This window comes from Haliotis rubra, unplaced genomic scaffold (assembly GCF_003918875.1).
Source record: "Haliotis rubra isolate DU_JTF1 unplaced genomic scaffold, ASM391887v1 Scf22, whole genome shotgun sequence".
Classification (NCBI taxonomy): Eukaryota; Metazoa; Mollusca; class Gastropoda; order Lepetellida; family Haliotidae; genus Haliotis; species Haliotis rubra.
Window position 1 is genome coordinate 1,162,465 of NW_025766225.1, and position 20,989 is coordinate 1,183,453.

The 20,989-nt window shown below is 41.1% G+C and overlaps 1 protein-coding gene across 1 annotated transcript in view; it reads left to right on the plus strand.

Annotated features, from left to right (window-relative positions):
- Window positions 1-20,253, plus strand: part of LOC124277284 (integrator complex subunit 6-like) — a 26,999-nt gene extending 6,746 nt beyond the window's left edge. The window contains exons 4-19 of the mRNA XM_046712936.1: window positions 590-679; window positions 1,224-1,407; window positions 1,821-1,952; window positions 2,812-2,856; window positions 3,811-4,034; window positions 5,254-5,406; window positions 7,516-7,648; window positions 8,453-8,547; window positions 11,372-11,482; window positions 12,072-12,151; window positions 12,738-12,887; window positions 14,388-14,491; window positions 15,332-15,471; window positions 15,698-15,932; window positions 17,276-17,521; window positions 18,894-20,253. Coding sequence (XP_046568892.1) covers window positions 590-679; window positions 1,224-1,407; window positions 1,821-1,952; window positions 2,812-2,856; window positions 3,811-4,034; window positions 5,254-5,406; window positions 7,516-7,648; window positions 8,453-8,547; window positions 11,372-11,482; window positions 12,072-12,151; window positions 12,738-12,887; window positions 14,388-14,491; window positions 15,332-15,471; window positions 15,698-15,932; window positions 17,276-17,521; window positions 18,894-19,099 — 2,328 coding nt within the window. The 3' untranslated portion in view covers window positions 19,100-20,253. The remainder of the gene's footprint in view (window positions 1-589; window positions 680-1,223; window positions 1,408-1,820; window positions 1,953-2,811; window positions 2,857-3,810; window positions 4,035-5,253; window positions 5,407-7,515; window positions 7,649-8,452; window positions 8,548-11,371; window positions 11,483-12,071; window positions 12,152-12,737; window positions 12,888-14,387; window positions 14,492-15,331; window positions 15,472-15,697; window positions 15,933-17,275; window positions 17,522-18,893) is intronic.
- The last annotated feature ends 736 nt before the right edge of the window (window positions 20,254-20,989 follow it).

The following is a 20,989-nucleotide window of genomic DNA, read 5'->3' on the forward strand; positions in this document are numbered from 1 at the left end:
AATTCTGAATAAAATATTTTTGGCATTTCCATGCCAACAAGTTTGACATAGAATGAAATTGGTGACAGTGCTCCTTTCTGGAGCAGAACTTTCAAAACCTTTCAATACTCTCCTTCCACTTTTCTATATACACACATAAATATTTGACATAATCATAACTCGTAGACATAATCATGAAGAGTATTTTGCCATTGCGGGGGATATTGATGACTTTGTCTTCTTGTTTGCTGTTTTCATGGAAACGTGACTAAGGCTGTGACTAGGATGTCATCTTGTTGCATTTCCATGGCAACAAGTTCGGCTTCAACTGAATTTGGTAGTAGGGCTCCTTTCTGGAGCAGATCTTAAAATCCTTTCAATACTCTCCTTCCACTTTGCTGTATACACTCCAAAACATTTGACATAATCATAACTAGTAGACATATTCATGAAGATTATTTTGCCGTTGCGGGGGATATTGATGACTTTGTCTTCTTGTTTAAGCTGAGATCCCTGTCTGCTGTTTCACTTCTATATTCCATCTGTGGTTATATTTTGATTTGTTCTGTGAGTGGTACAAGTGTGTGATGGCGAACAATGTGTGTTGCAGGGTCGGAGTCCATTCTTCTTGGAGCCAGCTGTGATAATCGTGATTACTGATGGAGGCTACCTCACAACCATGAACGGCGTGCAAGCTGAGGTAAAGTCCTTCAGTAGTTGAACGTTAGTGGTTTCACCATGAACAGGTTCTTCTGGGAAATTGATGGTGGAGAGTACGAATCGGTCACAAGGGAGATAATTTGGTGTTTAGGACAGGACTATGTGTCTTTATTCATTGATGTTTTATTTTATGACAGGACTTTAATTTTTTTCAATGCTTCTTCATTTTAGGATGCTACAATATTTGATATTTAATGGTGCTTCACTTAAACACAGGACTTTGTGTTGTTATTCAGTTGTGCTTCACGTAAGAGGCAATTAACGGGATCGGGTGGTCAGGCTTTCTGACTGGGTTGACACATGTCATCTTCACCCAATTGTGTAGATTGATGTTCATGCTGTTGATCCCTGGATTGTCTGGTCCAGACTCGATTATTTACACACCGCCGCCATATAGCTGGAATATTGCTGAGTGCAGCGTAAAACTAAACTCACTCACTCAATTGTGCTTCAGTTAATGAAAGGCCTATATTTGTGAAACAGTGATGCTCAGTTCTAAGACAAGACTGTATTTGTTCTTCCAGTTGAACCTGCCAATGAATAACAATGTCCCTGGCACAGAGTTGACAAAGGAACCGTTTCGGTGGGACCAAAGAATATTCAGCATCGTTCTGAGAATGCCTGGTAGTGTGCCTCCAGAAAATGCCTTCCCATTTATCCTGCCTGCCGAATCCCACCCGATAGACGCCATGTGTGATGTAACAGGAGGTGAGCTGCAGCATCATTTATTCGGATAAAAGTTGGGGTGGTGGGGTAGCCCAGTGGATAAAGCATTCGCTCGTTACATCACAGACCTGGGTTCGATTTCCCACATCGGTACTACGTGTGAAGCCCATTTCTGATGATTATTCGGCCTGAGGTGTTGAATGGGTTAATGTTGCTAAAAGCAACGTAAAACCTAGCACACTCGTTATATGGTATATTTGGAGGTCAGTTTCAATTTTTGTGCAGTCCTTGACAAATACTCTATACTTGACTGATTGTGATGGATTTTTGCTCACAATATCCATCACTGGTTTGTCTGGTCCAGACTTGATTATTTCTGCGTTCACATATTTGGAATAAGTTGACTGTGATGTTTAACAACAGACTATCAATATGTCTATGTTGGCGTGTTTCAGGTCGGTCTTACGCTGTCTTCACTCAGAAGATGTTGAATGGAGCTTTAGAATCTCTGGTGCAGAAAGTTCAAAGTGGAGTAGTGATAAACTTTGAAAAAATTGGAAACGATCCACCACCTTTAATTAATGAAGGTAGGTCACACCTGCACCATGTAAATACCGAGATATAAACAGTGAAGTGATGACTTTTAGATGCAGCGCTTGACCCATGGTTTACTTGATCATCAGACGTCTCTTCACAAGTAGTGAAAGATACAGGGTACTTGCGTCCTTGAAATTTGCTGTGTCAGTTATATCTCATTAGTTAGATCCAAAATTTTAGCTGGATTTAATCTTGACTTGCCCAAATGTTAATGTTCAAGTAAATATTCCCAATTTGAATTAAACATTTCATTGTATAATGTAAAAAACTTGTCATGTTTTTTTTCAAGTTTGCCTGCCGAAAGTGTTTGGTATCATAGATAAATCGACGAGTTAGGCACCCTGCCATTCCAACTATTATACTGCTGAAATATTGCAAACAGCATAAAACAAAACTCATTCACTTCATTAAGATCATAATGGTTACTTAAAAGGGAAAGGTCAGCATAAGCCCTGATGTACATACCGGTACATAGCTATCTGCTTCCTAGATTTCACCCGCCAGATGGTGTGAAAAGATACTCCAAAACACTGTGTACCTCATATCACAGAAATTAACTTATTTCCCCCTTTTTGTGCATTACTCCTAAATGTCTTTCAAAGTTAAAAGTGTCTGGTTGGTGTAGACTCCAGGTGAGGAGTGATCTTCAGCAATCTAGGTAGTGAAAGGATGTGTAATCCATGTTTTATGACAGTGTTTAAAAGTCAGCATGCAAGTTGATTGGTTCATGTCATATCGCTAATGTTACAACTTACAGATTTGGGGGTTGCCTCCATTCAACAGATAACCTTATGGACCCCTTACCTCAGACACAGCTGAGATATCTCACTTAAATGTAATTCTTTTCAGGTGTTAAAGCAGATGGCAGCTCAGAACTAAATGGAACTCTTAAAGGTATTCTCAAAATGCTTTTTTCTTCAATGTAATTAAGAGCATACAAATGTCATGTGAAGTCTATGGCCTTACATTCACTTCTTTAAAAATTGTCCTTACCCTGGTGTGGTCTCTAATTTTCAAACTGCAGGCAGAATTTACTTATTGGCCCCCGCCGTAATGTGGAATGGGGGACTATGTATTCAGCGGCGTCTGTCCATCCCGATTCTTGTTAACGCGATATCTCATGGACTGTTGTACCCAATGTCTTCAAATTTGGTGACAGCCTACATTGGGGGATTATGCAGACACCAGTCGATTTGGGTGACCTTGACCTTATCTTCAAGGTCAGCACGACACTTTGACCACTATTCAAACTTATTTTAACGCAATATCTCATAAAACATTGCACCCAATGTTTTCAATTATGTTGACAGCCTATATTGGGTGATTATGAAGATACCAGTCATTTCGGGCATCTTGTATGTGACCAAAAAATAAAAAGTAGTAAATATAGATATTCCATTCTTTAGCAGGGGACACATTGCCATATCAGTGGCAAACACTTGTTATATTAGTTATTTCCGTGATTGGTGAACAAAACTTAAAGACATTTAGAATTAAGGATGAAAATTGAATTTAAGCTTTTCACTTTAGCATTATTTAATTCATATCTTTGAACTTATGCACATCATTCCTAGAACTGTATTATCAGTGCCTTTTATGACTGTGCCAATTTGCACTTTAATAAATAGAACGCCCAAACAAGAAAGACAACTCCAGTTCAGTTTCTCTCATTTCTGCCAAGAAGGACTGTGGTTATAGGCATCAACAATCTGACATGTTGAATATTCTTTATGTGGACTGTACTCTCTCACACAAAGAATATTTCTTAATTTAACCAATAAAGCCAGAGAGTGAAAGTGAGAATGGTCAATTTGTCTGTAGTACCAGAACTGTGTCATTGTCTTCCAGGCCCGGCGCTGACTGAGAACCAAGATGCCAACAAGATCATCTCTGACCGTGAGAATGGAAATGAAGATAAGAAACAGGTGAACTTGCAGCAGTCTCAGCTGAATGCCGCGTGGCACAACTGCCGCAAGCTCATCTACGTCCCACGATCAGCTCAGAAGGGGTACTCTGTCGGCCACTGGCCGATCCCTGAGGCATACTGGCCAGACGTCAGTAGTCCACAGTTGGTGAGTTTGCAGCTTGTTTCAATATGGGTTAGGGGCAGTGGGATAGCCTAGTGGTTAAAACGTTTAGTTGTCATGCAGAAAACCTGGGTTCGATATCCCACGGTTCAATGTGTGGAGCCCATTTCTGGTGTCCCCCGTCAAGATGTGGCTGGAATGTTGCTTAAACTTAAAACCAAATTCAATTTTCACTGGGTTAGACCAATCTTTAAATTCTCATAGTCTACTAATCCAAGGCTACGAGTTTGTGCTGAAGACAGTTAAGAATTAGGTAGTAGTTGTTGTCAGTGACTAGTAGCTCTGAGGACTATTATTCATTACAGTCAGGCCGCATTAGTCCGGACCCAGATAATCCGATTCCTGCAATATCTGAACGGTAGCTAGCTGTAACCAATCTTGTTTACTATGTAAACTCATTAACTGTTGATTCATTAATCCGGTGCTTCACTCTCCGGTTCCCGGACGTTAATTAGCGGTAACGGATTAGCTAATTACACTTGGTTTTGCTTCATTAATCCAGGGTACATCAAAAAGGTTCTGATAATTCCCTTACCGAATGAGCACCATTGATTAGCGCTGATCTTCATCGGTAAACTTAAATGGTAATTGATAAGTGAGGTGACGCATGTCGTTAGTTTGTGATTGTAATTAACACAACTGGCACCATTAAAATTAAACTGTTTGTCATCGCAAACTCCAGACATAGAAGTAACTCTACTGTTGTGGTGTACACAATGGTTTGTTTCAGTAGTCCGTACGTTTCACTATCCGAACGTTTTTGATGAAAAACGGAAGTGTTTGGATTAACGCAGCCTGTCTTGTACCATGTTGCACACAGCGTTCTTACCGCACTCTCATACATATACATTTGTGACATTAATGTAATGCATCTCCCCAGCAGACTACTGTTTCCAGTTTGGCTGATTACTGAATGGGTAGAAATTGTGCTGCCTTATTGAACTTTTGCAGTCTAAGTATTTTATGAGTTAATGATTAAATACCCTCTCTGTTAACATGTTTATTTATACGTATTGACATCAATATGTATTTGCTTTTATGGAAATAGTAACTTAAAAAATGCCGTGCACGTGTTAAGTGAATCTGTTTCATGGATATGAACTTTGTTTATTAATATTTTAATGTTATATGTCCATAACACATATATATTCAAGTCAATTCATATTTGACACAATGTATGAATGTGTATGTTTTGTCTCCACAGCCTCCCCGGTCAGCCCATCCCGTGTTACGCTTCTCCTGCTCGCCGTGTGATCCCATGGTCATTGAAAACCTCCCCTTTGACAAGTATGAGCTGGAACCATCACCTCTCACTCAGTACATCCTGGAGAGACGGCAGCCAAACTCCTGCTGGCAGGTCAGTCAACCCGATCGTTCTCACCGGTCAGTCAACCCGATCGTTCTCTCCGGTCATTCAACCTGGTCAGTCTCCCTGCTTGATCAACCTGGTCAGTCTGCCTGTTTGATCAACCTGGTCAGTCTCCCTGTTTGATCAACCTGGTCAGTCTCCCTGTTTGATGAACCTGGTCAGTCTGCCTGGTTGATGAACCTGGTCAGTCTCCCTGTTTGATCAACCTGGTCAGCTCCCTGTTTGATCAACCTGGTCAGCTCCCTGTTTGATCAACCTGGTCAGTCTCCCAGTTTGATCAACCTGGTCAACTCCCTGATTGATCTACCTGGTCAGTCTTCTTGTTTGATCAACCTGGTCAGTCTCCCTGCTTGATCAACCTGGTCAGTCTCCCTGATTGATCAACCTGGTCAGTCTTCCTGATTGATCAACCAGGTCAGTCTCCCTGCTTGATCAACCTGGTCAGTCTCCCTGATTGATCAACCTGGTCAGTCTGCCTGTTTGATCAACCTGGTCAGTCTCCCTGTTTGATGAACCTGGTCAGTTTCCCTGATTGATCAACCTGGTCAGTCTCCCTGATTGATCAACCTGGTCAGTCTCCCTGATTGATCAACCTGGTCATTTTCCCTGTTTGATCAACCTGGCCATTCTCCCTGTTTGATCAACCTGGTCAGTCTTCCTGGTTGATCAACCTGGTCAGCTCCCTGTTTGATCAACCTGGTCAGTCTCCCTGATTGATCAACATGGTCATTTTCCCTGTTTGATCAACCTGGCCATTCTCCCTGTTTGATCAACCTGGTCAGTCTCCCTGATTGATCAACCTGGTCAGTCTTCCTGGTTGATCAACCTGGTCAGTCTTCCTGATTGATCAACCTGGTCAGTCTCCCTGTTCGATCAACCTGGTCAGTCTCCCTGATTGATCAACTTGGTCAGTCTCCCTGTTCGATCAACCTGGTCAGTCTCCCTGATTGATAAACCTGGTCAGTCTGCCTGTTTGATCAACCTGGTCAGTCTCCCTGTTTGATCAACCTGGTCAGTCTGCCTGGTTGATGAACCTGGTCAGTCTCCCTGTTTGATCAACCTGGTCAGCTCCCTGTTTGATCAACCTGGTCAGCTCCCTGTTTGATCAACCTGGTCAGTCTCCCAGTTTGATCAACCTGGTCAACTCCCTGATTGATCTACCTGGTCAGTCTGCCGTTTGATCAACCTGGTCAGTCTCCCTGATTGATAAACCTGGTCAGTCTCCCTGCTTGATCAACCTGGTCAGTCTCCCTGATTGATCAACCTGGTCAGTCTTCCTGATTGATCAACCTGGTCAGTCTCCCTGCTTGATCAACCTGGTCAGTTTCCCTGATTGATCAACCTGGTCAGTCTCCCTGATTGATCAACCTGGTCAGTCTCCCTGATTGATCAACATGGTCATTTTCCCTGTTTGATCAACCTGGCCATTCTCCCTGTTTGATCAACCTGGTCAGTCTTCCTGGTTGATCAACCTGGTCAGCTCCCTGTTTGATCAACCTGGTCAGTCTCCCTGATTGATCAACATGGTCATTTTCCCTGTTTGATCAACCTGGCCATTCTCCCTGTTTGATCAACCTGGTCAGTCTTCCTGGTTGATGAACCATGCTGTCTTCTTGTTTGATCAACCTGGCTGATCAACCCGGTTGTTTCTCTGGTTTGACAACCTGGTCAATCTTCCTAGTTGGGTAATCTCTGTCATCTCTGTCACCCTGGTCCATCTCCATAAACAGTCACCCAGTCTGGTCTCTGTAACCATTAGCCCTTGTTGGTCACCGAAGTCACCAGTCATAGTATTTTGAGATTTGGTCGGTGGGGTAGCCTTGTGGCTAAAGTGTTCGCTCTTCATGCCGAAGACCTGGGTTCAATTCCCCACATGAGTACAGTGAGTGAAGACCATTTCTTGGGTCCCCGTCGTGATATTGCTCGAATATTGCTACAAGCGATGTAAACCCAAACTCAGTCAGTCAGCTTATGAGACTTTCTTATTAGAAATCTCTGCTAAAAGTAGAGCTCATTGTACAATTGGACCAAATCCTAAACTAGTATTTATGAAGTACTTTTAAATAATATCAATTAATTGTTTGTTGTTTGTTTCAGGTGTTTATCGGTAACAGTGCTAAGTACAGCGATATCTGTCATCCGTTCGGCTACCTGAAGGCCAGTAGTGTCCTGAGCTGTGTCAATCTGTTCGTCATGCCATACAACTACCCCATCTTGCTGCCTCTACTGGGTCAGTTCACACTCTCAGCTGCTTGTTTGCAGTTTATCTTTACATTATTTTGCAGTGGATGGTTTGTACTTGTCTCCGTGAAAATCATTTTGTCTCTTAATTCTTATGCAGGAATTGAAAGAGCACTTCAGTTGCCTGCCATGGCATGGTAAATATTCAAATTAAATTTAATACACAACATTTAATGGACAATGTGATAAATTTTACCAACTGAAATGATTCAAAACCTATATTTGCACCCATCAAACTGTTTATTGGTGGCACTCTCAATCTCACAGCTTAACATGGGCGTGGCCATTTTCAATGCCAGTGCACAGAACAGGAAATCCTGTTTTCAGTGATAACAGTTTGTGGGTGTATTTATGAATCCATGACAAATGTAGCAGTCTTGGTAGTGTTCAGGAAACCCTGCTCTCAAGACCCGTGAAGATCCGGGTCAGAATTGATCTTCAGTAACCCAAGCTTGTCGTAAGAAGTGACTAATGAAATGGATGGTCAGACTTGCAGACTTGGCTGACATGCCATCGATGATCATGCGGTTGATCACTGGATTTTCTGGTCCAGTTTCGATTATTTACATAGCTGGAATATTGCTGAGTGTGGCGTAAAACTAAACTCACTCACTCTTGCTGTTAACTCAGTGTTTTAGTGATAAACATTTTGTGTTTGTTTTCTGAAAATTTACAAAATAGTGCTTTCCAGATATGTTTTCACTTTGTTATTTCAGATATTTGTGCTGCGCCTATGTTACTGGTGTTAGACAGAATTGTTCATACTTCAATAGTTGTGTGTTTTCATCAACAGAGGAGCTGTTTAAAGTCCACAAGTTAAAACCAACACCCAAATGGAGGCAACAGTTTGAGAACTACCTCAAGACTATGCCCGGTTACTATGCAGGGGTGAGTGTTACTGACTTGTACTTGCTCTGTGCTGTATGCAGAGCCAATGTTTGTTTTACGTAATGCCAGATCAGTGTCTGTTTTACTCTGTCATGGCTGTGTCTAGAAGAGGAACACTTTTTATGGATAGACATCTTCATTATTGCAATAGATTTGAAGTTTCGCTGTAGAGGCTAACACTGTTGCATCAGTTGCACTAAGGAAGTTGTCTGTCCATCAGAAGTGCTTCTCTTCGTCATATCAACTTCTGAATGCCTCTTAAAGAAGTCAAGGATATGTCTGCTTGTTTTAGTCTCACATGGCTGAGTGTGTCTGTTATGCTTCATCATGGCTGAGAGTGTGTTTTACTTCATCATGGCTGAGTGTCTGTTTTGATTTGTCATGGTTGAGCCTCTGTTTTACTTCATGATGGTTGAGTGTCTGTTTTACTTAATCATGGTTGAGTGTCTATTTTGCTTTATCATGGCTGATAGTCTGTTTTACTTCATGATGGTTGAGTGTCTGTTTTACTCTATCATGACTGAGAGTCTGTATTGCTTCGTCATGACTGAGAGTCTGTTTTACTTCATCATGGCTATTTGTGTTTAACTTTATCATGGCTGAGTGTCTGTTTAACTTTATCAGGGCTATTTCTGTTTTACTTTATCATGTGTATTTTTGTTTTACTTTATCATGGGTATTTTTGTTTCACTTTGTCATGGGTATTTCTGTTTAACTTTATCATGGCTGAGTGTCTGTTTAACTTTACCATGGCTATTTGTCCCCGGCCGCAATGCGGAACGGGGGACTATGTATTCAGCGGCGTCCGTATGTACGTCCCGATTCTTGTTAACGCGATATCTCATGAACTGTTGTACCCAATGTCTTCAAATTTGGTGACAGCCTACATTGGGTGATTACGCAGACACCAGTTGATTTGGGTGACCTTGACCTTATTTTCAAGGTCACCACGGCACTTTGACCACTTTTCATACTCTTGTTAACGTGATATCTCATGGACTGTTGTACCCAATGTCTTCAAGTTCGGTGACAGCCTACATTGGGGGATTACGCAGACACCACTTTATTTGGGTGAACTTTATCTTATCTTCAAGGTCACCATGACACTATGACCGCATTTCAAACTTATTTAAACGTGATATCTCATAAAACATTGCACCCAATGTTTTCAAGTATGTTGACAGCCTACATTGGGTGATTATGCAGACACCAGTCATTTCAGGCATCTTGAATGTGACCAAAAAATAAAAAGTAGTAAATATAGATATTCTATTCTTTAGCAGCGGGGGACATTGCCATATCAGTGGCAAACACTTGTTGTGTTTTACTTTATCATGGCTGAGTGTCTGTTTAACTTTATCATGGCTATTTCTGTGTAACTTTATCATGGCTATTTCTGTTTTACTTTATCATGGCTGTGTTTTACTTTATCATGGCTATTAACTTTATCATGGCTATTTCTGTTTAACTTTATCATGGCTGAGTGTCTGTCTAACTTTATCATGGCTATTTCTGTTTTACTTTATCATGGCTGTGTTTTACTTTATCATGGCTATTAACTTTATCATGGCTATTTCTGTTTAACTTTATCATGGCTGAGTGTCTGTCTAACTTTATCATGGCTATTTCTGTGTAACTTTATCATGGCTATTTCTGTTTTACTTTATCATGGCTGTGTTTTACTTTATCATGGCTATTAACTTTATCATGGCTATTTCTGTTTTACTTTATCATGGCTGTGTTTTACTTTATCATGGCTATTAACTTTATCATGGCTATTTCTGTTTAACTTTATCATGGCTGAGTGTCTGTGTAACTTTATCATGGCTATTTCTGTTTTACTTTATCATGGCTGTGTTTTACTTTATCATGGCTATTAACTTTATCATGGCTATTTCTGTTTTACTTTATCATGGCTGTGTTTTACTTTATCATGGCTATTAACTTTATCATGGCTATTTCTGTTTTACTTTATCATGGCTGTGTTTTACTTTATCATGGCTATTAACTTTATCATGGCTATTTCTGTTTAACTTTATCATGGCTGAGTGTCTGTGTAACTTTATCATGGCTATTTCTGTTTAACTTTATCATGGCTGAGTGTCTGTGTAACTTTATCATGGCTGAGTGTCTGTGTAACTTTATCATGGTTATTTCTGTCTAACTTTATCATGGCTGAGTGTCTGTTTAACTTTATCATGGCTGAGTGTCTGTTTTACTTTATCATGGCTGAGTGTCTGTCTAACTTTATCATGGCTGAGTGTCTGTGTAACTTTATCATGGCTATTTCTGTTTAACTTTATCATGGCTGAGTGTCTGTGTAACTTTATCATGGCTGAGTGTCTGTGTAACTTTATCATGGTTATTTCTGTCTAACTTTATCATGGCTGAGTGTCTGTTTAACTTTATCATGGCTGAGTGTCTGTTTTACTTTATCATGGCTGAGTGTCTGTCTAACTTTATCATGGCTGAGTGTCTGTCTAACTTTATCATGGCTGAGTGTCTGTGTAACTTTATCATGGCTGAGTGTCTGTGTAACTTTATCATGGCTGAGTGTCTGTTTAACTTTATCATGGCTATTTCTGTTTTCTGAGGACAAAAAGCCGTAAAACAAGAAATAAAATTGGTCTGACCTAAAGTAAAACGAAAATGACCATGATAGCGTCAAACAGACTGACAGTCGGCCATGATTGAATGATTGTAAGCAAGTGTTTGAGTGTCTGGTTGTTTTCTTTGCTGTCTAAGTGTCTTTTTTCGATTCTGTCCTGACTGAATCACAGCGTAACTACTCTAGAGTGTAACTGATGTATGTTCTCCTCTGTAGCCGTTGCGACGGGCGATGGCCAGAATGGGTGCAGCGAACCTCGTCCCTGACAACATGGACAACTGCCTCAGCTACAGTGTCATCACCTACCTCAAGAAACTTAAAAACCAGGTACATCTCACACAACTTGTACATTTCTGACAAATAAAAATCACAATCACATTGTCAAACAGAGACCTTGTAAACAGCCTAAAAGCTAGAAATATTAAGAAGAATAAAAAAACATCACCTGCTTTGACATGGGAGATCCGGATTAGAATTGGTCTTCAGCAGCCCATGCTTGTCAATAGAGGCGACTGACAGGATCGGGTGGTCCGACTCGCAGACATGGTTGACTCATTGTATCCCAGTTGTGTAGATTGATGTTCATGCTGTTGATCACTGGATTGGCTGGTCCATACTGGAATATTTACAGACCGCCGCCATTTAACTGGAATATTGCAGAGTGCAGCATTAAACAACAAACTAACAAACAAAAGAAATCCATCAGTGTCTGCCTTGTAGGATGAGTGGTCGTGAGACCTGGCACCTCACAGGGTGATTTGGTTGTATACTTCAAAGGGAGCTGAGAATGAATATCAAATTAACCCTAATCCATTGACTGGGTAATATAGCACTTTCTGCATGCTTTAGGTTTCAGTTTTGGCTCATTATAAACATACACATTGTTATTATGCTTGGATGTCTTTTCTCCGAACAGGCCAAGATAGAAATGGACCGACTGATTGCGTCAGTGGGACAGAAGCCACAACACAATGAAGGAATCAAAGTCTGCTCGAGGTGATGTGTTTACCGCAAGAAGTGTTCACGAAACAAATATCCAAACCATATTAACTGAGTCTGATGGTGCGCATTTTATAGCACTATGAGCATACCTTCTGCATTTTAGTGCATTACAAATTGACTCATTATTATTATTAATTGTGGAGAAGTAAGAAAGGAAACTGAATATTTTGTCAAGCTCAGATGATTATATGTAGGATTACAAACCTTTCTTGACAATCAGCTTGAAAACTTTAGTTTAAAATTTGAATTGTAAAACAAATAATATTTTCTTTATCTTTGACTTATGTCCCTTGGATGTTGGAGGATCCGCTTATTGTGTGGTTGCATGACCCATGGTTTGTCAGCATGATATAGATCTTGAGCTCACCTCCCAAATTAAGCTGATGTGCCTAAATATAACTGTAATACTGTTGACAGCAACATTAAACCAAACTAACGAACTCTCTCATGGGTGGAGTTGTAAAACATAGCTTTTGGAGATTGAGAGCTGAGAAAGTTTTCCCAGAAATAAAAGCCTAAAAAGTAAAAGTTTCTGCTGAGATTGAGATGACATTGGGTCATGTTGATGCTACTGTTACAGGAGTCAGACGTCAGTGCTACAAAGGAAAGACTTCAACCAGTTGATGCAGAACCTGGGTGGCAACATGGCCTGGCTGAAACAGGACCTGCAGGAATACACCACATTCAGCATCGCCGTACCCGACCGGGGCATCAAACCGCAGTACTATAGGTGAGTGGTAACTATAGCAACCTGGCTGAAACAAGACCTGCAGGAATACACCACATTCAGCATTGCCGTGCCCGACTGGGGCATCAAACCTCAGTACTATAGGTGAGTGGTAACTATAGCAACCTGGCTGAAACAAGACCTGCAGGAATACACCACATTCAGCATTGCCGTGCCCGACTGGGGCATCAAACCTCAGTACTATAGGTGAGTGGTAACTATAGCAACCTGGCTGAAACAAGACTTGCAGGAATACACCACATTCAGCATCGCCGTGCCCGACCGGGGCATCAAACCTCAGCACTATAGGTGAGTGGTAACTATAGCAACCTGGGTGAAACGGGACCTGCAGGAATACACCACATTCAGCATCGCCGTGCCCGACCGGGCATCAAACCTCAGTACTATAGGTGAGTGGTAACTATAGCAACCTGGCTGAAACAAGACCTGCAGGAATACACCACATTCAGCATCGCCGTGCCCGACCGGGGCATCAAACCTCAGTACTATAGGTGAGTGGTAACTATAGCAACCTGGCTGAAACAGGACCTGCAGGAATACACCACATTCAGCATCGCCGTGCCCGACCGGGGCATCAAACCTCAGTACTATAGGTGAGTGGTAACTATAGCAACCTGGCTGAAACAAGACCTGCAGGAATACACCACATTCAGCATCGCCGTGCCCGACCGGGGCATCAAACCTCAGTACTATAGGTGAGTGGTAACTATAGCAACCTGGCTGAAACAAGACCTGCAGGAATACACCACATTCAGCATCGCCGTATTACGACCGGGGCATCAAACCGCCAGTACTATGGGTGAGTGGTAACTATAGCAACCTGGCTGAAACAAGACCTGCAGGAATACACCACATTCAGCATCGCCGTTCCCGACCGGGGCATCAAACCTCAGTACTATAGGTGAGTGGTAACTATAGCAACCTGGCTGAAACAAGACCTGCAGGAATACACCACATTCAGCATCGCCGTGCCCGACCGGGGCATCAAACCTCAGTACTATAGGTGAGTGGTAACTATAGCAACCTGGCTGAAACAAGACCTGCAGGAATACACCACATTCAGCATTGCCGTGCCCGACTGGGGCATCAAACCTCAGTACTATAGGTGAGTGGTAACTATAGCAACCTGGTTGATCAGGCCTCGTAGTTGCTGGGTGCGATTTCCACACATAAGCGCAATGTTGGAAGCACATTGTTCATGCCCTCCTATCATGATATGCATGGAATATTCCTGAGAGCTGTCGCAACATTACATGATACCTCACCTCACTGCCTCGACCACCTCACCTCAATCAATACCTCGCTCTCATCACTTTACCTCACTACCTCAACCACCTCACCTCCACTCAAAACCTCACCCACTTCTATCACCCCACTCACGCAGAGCTCACACATTTAACATTCTCAAAAGCCCTGCAGTCATATAAACAAAAAAAATTAATAACCTCCAGATTGTAAAAAAGTTTGTATTTTGTGTTTCAGGAACCCATATGATGTTCCAAGGAAAAGTCTGCTTGACCAGGTGACGCGGATGAGAACAAATTTCCTTCAGTCTTCCTACATCAACACAAAACTCTGTGATGAAGGTGAGTTGTCCCACACAAACACACATCGTTCATATTGTTAAAATACAGTCACCTCAAAATTTGCATCTCTTTGCCCTTTTGTCAAGAAATGGGTACCTGGAAGGATGTTATGGTAACGTGAAACAAATTCTTGTACCTGAGCAGAGAATTTAATGAAAATCCACTGATTTGTTGACGAGAGATTTATCATTAAACATTTGTGAATGAAGATGATGATGATGATGATGGATAGCATTTATATAGCGCTAATCTCGGAAAGGGCTCTTTGCGCATTTCTCTTACAAAAATGGGACTGAAAAGTACACATTAAAGGAAAGCTTGTTTAAATATGAATGTTTTTAAACCGATCTTGAATGAACTTAGAGAAGGGGAATTGCAGAGTTCATTTGGGAGAGCATTCCAAACTGAGGGCGCACTGTATTTGAAAGAGCGCTGTCCTGCTGACTTTAAGTTGAACTTTGGGATTTTTAACAGTTTCTCACTGGAAGAGCGGAGAGTTCGTGGAGCCTTGTAAGTAGAGAGCTCTCTGGACAGGTATGGTGGTAGTGAACCATCAACATGGCGAAACACAAGTGTTGCAATCTTGTATTTGCACCAGAGCGTGATAGGCAGCCAATGTAGATGCTGCAGCATGGGAGTCACATGATTGTACTTCCGTCTCTTCATCACAAGACGAGCTGCACCATGCTGTACTAACTTGAGACGAGTGATCTCGTCAAGAGGGAGACCAAAGAACACTGAATTGCAGTAGTCCAGCCTTGAGTGATAAAGCAACTTACAAGACTGCTTTTCTTGGATGAAATCATTAGTATTGCTAATAGCCTGTCGTTTCTGCTTCAGACAATCTGCACAGTGTGCCAGTGGGCCAGATGGGAAACTATCAGGAGTATCTCAAGAAACAGCCTCCCGCCCTTCGAGAGTTGGAGAGTTCGCCAGTCAGATTACACATGTTTGGAAATCCATTTAAAGTCAATAAATCAGTGAGTTTCAACTGCTGGTATTAACCTTTATGTATTATGTATTTTGAGATTTGTTAATCCATTTGTTAAAAAACAACAACGCGTGTTTGTTATAGACGTATTATACTGTATGTTATGTAGAACAATGCTAATGATGTCAATAAATGGACTGCCATCATATACCCGGAATATTGCTGAATTCAACCTTGAAAACAAGTAAGCAAAACCTTTTCATTTGTTCTTTCAGAACCAGAACACTTTCATGGTGGATGAAGCAGAAGAAGCTATGTTCGGAACACAGACACGAAACAAGCGGTCATCAGAAAGTCCACCTCCGTCACCCGGGCCCAAGAAGAGAAAGGCAGGCCCATTGCCACGGGAACTGTCAGTCCGGCAACTCATTACACCACCCCCATCACCAGTCCCGGAGAGTCCGAAAGAAGAGGAGATGGACTCTGAGGATACACAGGAGCATGTCCTGGGTAAGTGTTGGAGTAATTTTGGAGTGGAATCGTCAATATTTCACTTTATACACAGAACTAAAGTTGCAAATCAGGTGCAGTAAAGCAACGGTTGCTGTTGAGAGTAGTTGGATGGATGACTGGCAGCTTGACTCCTCAGTTTCTGGAACTTGGGTCCGGCCCACAGTGTGCATGGGGAGTCTCCATATGGAATTGACTGTTTGAAACATGCCTCTATCTGCCCAGTGGGCAATGGGTACCCCGGTAGAATGATATGGCGCTAAAACGGTCAACATTCCTGTGGCTTATAAGCAGCCTGAAAATCGATAGCACTCTGATCCATGAACTGGGGTAATAATGTAGAACTTTCAGAAGGTTTCAGGACATGTATTTCATAAATATGCGCATTGTTGATGTTGACCTTGCTATTGACGTTGCTGTTGCCATGGCCATGGATACTGTCATATCCAGTTCCTCCTATCACTTGTAACTAAAAAATACAGACCCATGAAGGTCCGGGTTAGAATATTGATCTTCAGTAACCCATGCTTGTCGTAAGAGGCGACAACAGGATCAGGTGGTCAGGCTCACTGACTTGGTTGACACATGTTATCGTATCCCAATTATGTAGATCGATACCCATGATTCTGATTGCAGGATTGTCTGGTCCAGACTCGATTATTTACAGACCGCCGCATTTAGTTGGAATGTTGCTCCGTGTTATGGATATGTGCACTTCTTTCATAGATATGTGTGGAAGAGTTCTGTTGCATACTATGTTTAAACTGTAGACCAGCTGTTCCGCCATTTAAGTATTTGTGTGTCTGTGTTACTAGGCAACAGTTAGAGGTCTCTAAGTACAGTGCTAGTTTCATTACCTGGAGCTCCTCATGAACATTGTAATCAACTGCACAAAATTTATTATAAATTTTTTTCTGTTGATTTGAATTCTATTAAGGTGTTCTCTTTTTTTCATATGTATTATGATGATTAAGTATTAATTAATGGATAACTTTTTTTTGAGTTTGTAGAGATTGATGAAACAATTTTGTAGCCTCATTCCATGCAATTTCCATGATGGGTTTAAAACACAAACATTCAAGGGAAGTAACTCTAAAATGTTGCCATTTTCATGTGATTGAAACCTAATGCACATCAATACATAAGATAAAGTTATAGCATTAAGTGTATTGTCAACAGCAACAAAAAAAACCAAAAACCTATGGTTTAGATTTTTAGGTTTAAAGGTTGGTATTGTGAACACAGGGTTTTGAAGACTATAGTGCATAAATAGCAGCATAACTGGAGTGATTGCTGAAACAGCTTTGTTGGTTTGAATATTGATGTGGTTATTTTATGTGCAGAGGACGGCCCCCTACAGATAGTGCTAGACAGTGATGACAGTTCTCCAGAAAAAGTCACAAGTCCTGAAAAAACAAACAATCATGTGAACGAGAACCACAATCATTCAAACAATGTGGACGCTAGACTGACGAACAATATTGACCATGGAAACAAGATAGGTAATTCTCGGCGAGAGGCCGCTGTGTGCAGCCATAACTCCAAGCTACGAATGTCCTTGGTGAAGGAGGTCAAACGACCAGGGAAAAGTAAGTTTTGGACATTTCTGTAATCATATGTGCATATGTTAGAGTCTTGGTCCAGTCCTGCTGTGAATTGATAGTTCTTTCTTTGCTGTTAAAGGTTTTACAGATTTGTAAAAATCAGTGCTTGTTACTGTTACTCAAAGCATGTGGCATTCATTGTATTGTCCACTGTCTGACATCGTCCACTGTTTGTGATGTCATCCATTGTCTATGATGTCATCTATTGTATATGACATCATCATTTGTATTTGACATTAATGCATCCTTTAATATCCTTACTGCTGTCTGAGTACATACAGGTAAAAGATTCAAGTACAAAGGTTTTATTACCTATGAGGGCGAAAATATCGGGGTTCATATATATGATCGGGGTTCATATATACAATGCCCTAGGGCAAAATATCACTTTGTCATGAACAATGGTATGATGTTATATTTCCTCTATGATGTTGCATTCTACATACAGTGACGGTGGATAGCCAGCCCATGATTGAAAGTATATTTGGGTTTATTTTCCTCCATTTCCTCTTCGGTATTAAATCGAACATTATGTTTGTGCCCATATCATACTATGTTTACGACACTCGTGCCTAAAAAATCGTATATCCATCGCTCTCGCTCAGGAAATACCAACATTTAGGCACTTGTGTCGTAAACGTAGTATGACATGGGCACTCATATAATATCCTCTATATATTTTTAAACGATATTGATCATTGGCCACAGGTGACCTTAATGGTCCTGGGACTGACTGTGCAGAGTTGCATCCCCTGGGTATTGCAGGATCCTATGATTGTGACTTGGTTGATTGCATATCATTGTACCCCAACAGTATGATGGTTGCTCACAATATACATCACTGGATTATCTGATCCAAACCCAAAATCATTTACCAGGCCGCTGTCATGTTGTTGAATGCAGCATTAAAAACAGAACACAACTTTATGACCATGATAATACCTCATCCCACCAATATGAGCATTTTGTTGTTTTATGAAAAGGTCTTTTGATCTGGTGTTTGGTAGACAGTACAGAAACTGTGATGGTTGGTCAGTGCACATTTCCAAATTATTCATTCCCTCGTTTAAAAAAGTGAGTGAGTTTTCATGCTGGTCTTAGCAATATTCCAGCAACATAATGGCAATGGCCACTAGAACTGGGCTTCACACATTGCACCCATGTGGTGAATCAAACCAGGGTCTCTGGTGTGACAAGTGAATGCTTTAACCACTAGGCTACCCTACCACTCCCTTACAAATCCCTTTACAAAGATGTGTGTTCTCATGGACAAATAGCTCTCATTTTTTAACGTACAGCATCGATGATGATCTTGATGATCTTAGTATTCATTTAGGCATTTTGTATTGTGTTTCAGATTACGATGGTATATTTTCTCTGCTGAACACAGTGCAGGGAGGTTTGGATACTCGGTGCTCGCTGGTCAGGGACGTCATACATGAAGCTGCAAGATTTAAGAAGAAAGTGCTAATCAAGATGCTGGAACAGTTTGTGGACACCATGGTGCAAGGGGAACCACGGAGAGACAGATCAAACTCTTTGACTGTACCTCATGCAAGGTGACAGATTCTGTGGTTGCCATAGCAACATTTACCTGTGATATTTTAGCAAAGACATGCAAGTCTCGGAATTCTTTACTTTCGTGGATGGATCTCATGTGATTTATGTGATCGAATGTTTTTGTGTTGTTTGCCATTTTCATCATAATCAGTGCTGAATGCTACGCAAGAAAACTGAATGCTTCACAAGAGGACTGAATGCTTCACAGGAGAACTGAATGCTTCACAATAGGACTGAATCCATTGTTAGAGGACTGAATGCTTCACAATAGGACTGAATGCTTCACAGGAGAACTGAATGCTTCACAAAAGGACTGAATGTATCGCAGGAGAACTGAATGCTTCACAAAAGGACTGAATGCATCGCAGAACTGAATGCTTCACAAAAGGACTGAATGCTTCACAAAAGGACTGAATGCATCGCAGGAGAACTGAATGCTTCACAGGAGAACTGAATGCTTCACAAAAGGACTGAATGCTTCACAGGAGAATTGAATGCTTCACAAAAGGACTGAATGCATCGCAGGAGAACTGAATGCTTCACAAAAGGACTGAATGCTTCACTAAAGGACTGAATGCATCGCAGGAGAACTGAATGCTTCACAGGAGAACTGAATGCTTCACAAAAGGACTGAATGCATCGCAGGAGAACTGAATGCTTCACAAGAAAACTGAATGCTTCACAAGAGGACTAAATGCATTGCAAGAAAACTGAATGCTTTACAAGAGGACTGAATGCATCGCAGGAGAACTGAATGCTTCACAAGAGAACTGAATGCTTTGCAAGGAGACTGAACACTTCACAAGAGGACAATTTGCTAGATTCAGGGATGCCCAGGTTTGGACAAGTATACTGGTTTCCAAGACAACAGCCAGTAAAATATTTGAGTTGTTTTCAACCAGAGAGCAAAACTTTGGAAATCTCATGCTCCTCCATTTGGTTTTGACAAGAAAATGTGCAAGTAAAAGTAAAAACTGCAAATGAACATTTATTTGCAGTTGTCATGCTCATTTTTCTATGATTTGCAGATGTTTGCAATTTTTTTCTGATTTGCAGTTGTCTTGCAAATTGTCTGTGATTCCTGTTGGTACTTATTTCAGTTCTCAGACCTGCACTTCCTGTGTGATGTGTACAAAACAAACACCTCCTTAACAACATTACATGTCCAGTTGTTCCTTCATAAACAAGAATGACAATTCATCCATCTCAAAACTTGTATACAGATTAATTCATGACATTCAATGCAACGGCTGTTAGCTTCTGGTATTAAACCAGAACTGTGTTAAGCTAAACCAGAACTGTGAAAACCCAGTCTTCACTATCCAAAACAATCAAACATCTGCACATATGTGACATATGTTTCAATCATGCTTGACCAGGGATTTCTGTTTGAAGAAGTTTTGTGCTACATATTGTGTTACAACTGCACGCCCCTCATAATGAATTAAGGGGACACTGGGGGCACAGCGGTCCTAGGTTAATCCTAAGATCAGGGTTTGAATCCAGATGTGTGCTGATAATACTTCTTACCTGCTTCACTTCACAGCAAGCTGACATGCCATGATATGACTGGAATACTATGAAAGTAATGATAGAGAAATATAACAAAGCAATACAGAACTAGATAATAGAGCTACATTTGCATGTATGAATTAATGAGCCAGAAAGACTGATTATTTGTTTTGCTTCCGGATCAGCGACCCAGGAAGTATGAAGTAGGGAAACATAGGGTTGGCTAAAGAGATTTATGATCGGAAATATCATTGATGGGAATTTTATTTTCCGGTAATAATTATTGATTTGAAAATTGAGGCAAGGATAAGGATAGAACAAACTTTTGAGATGAAGAAGTTTGAATTTACTCACATAATACACAGTTAGGTCTATATACAT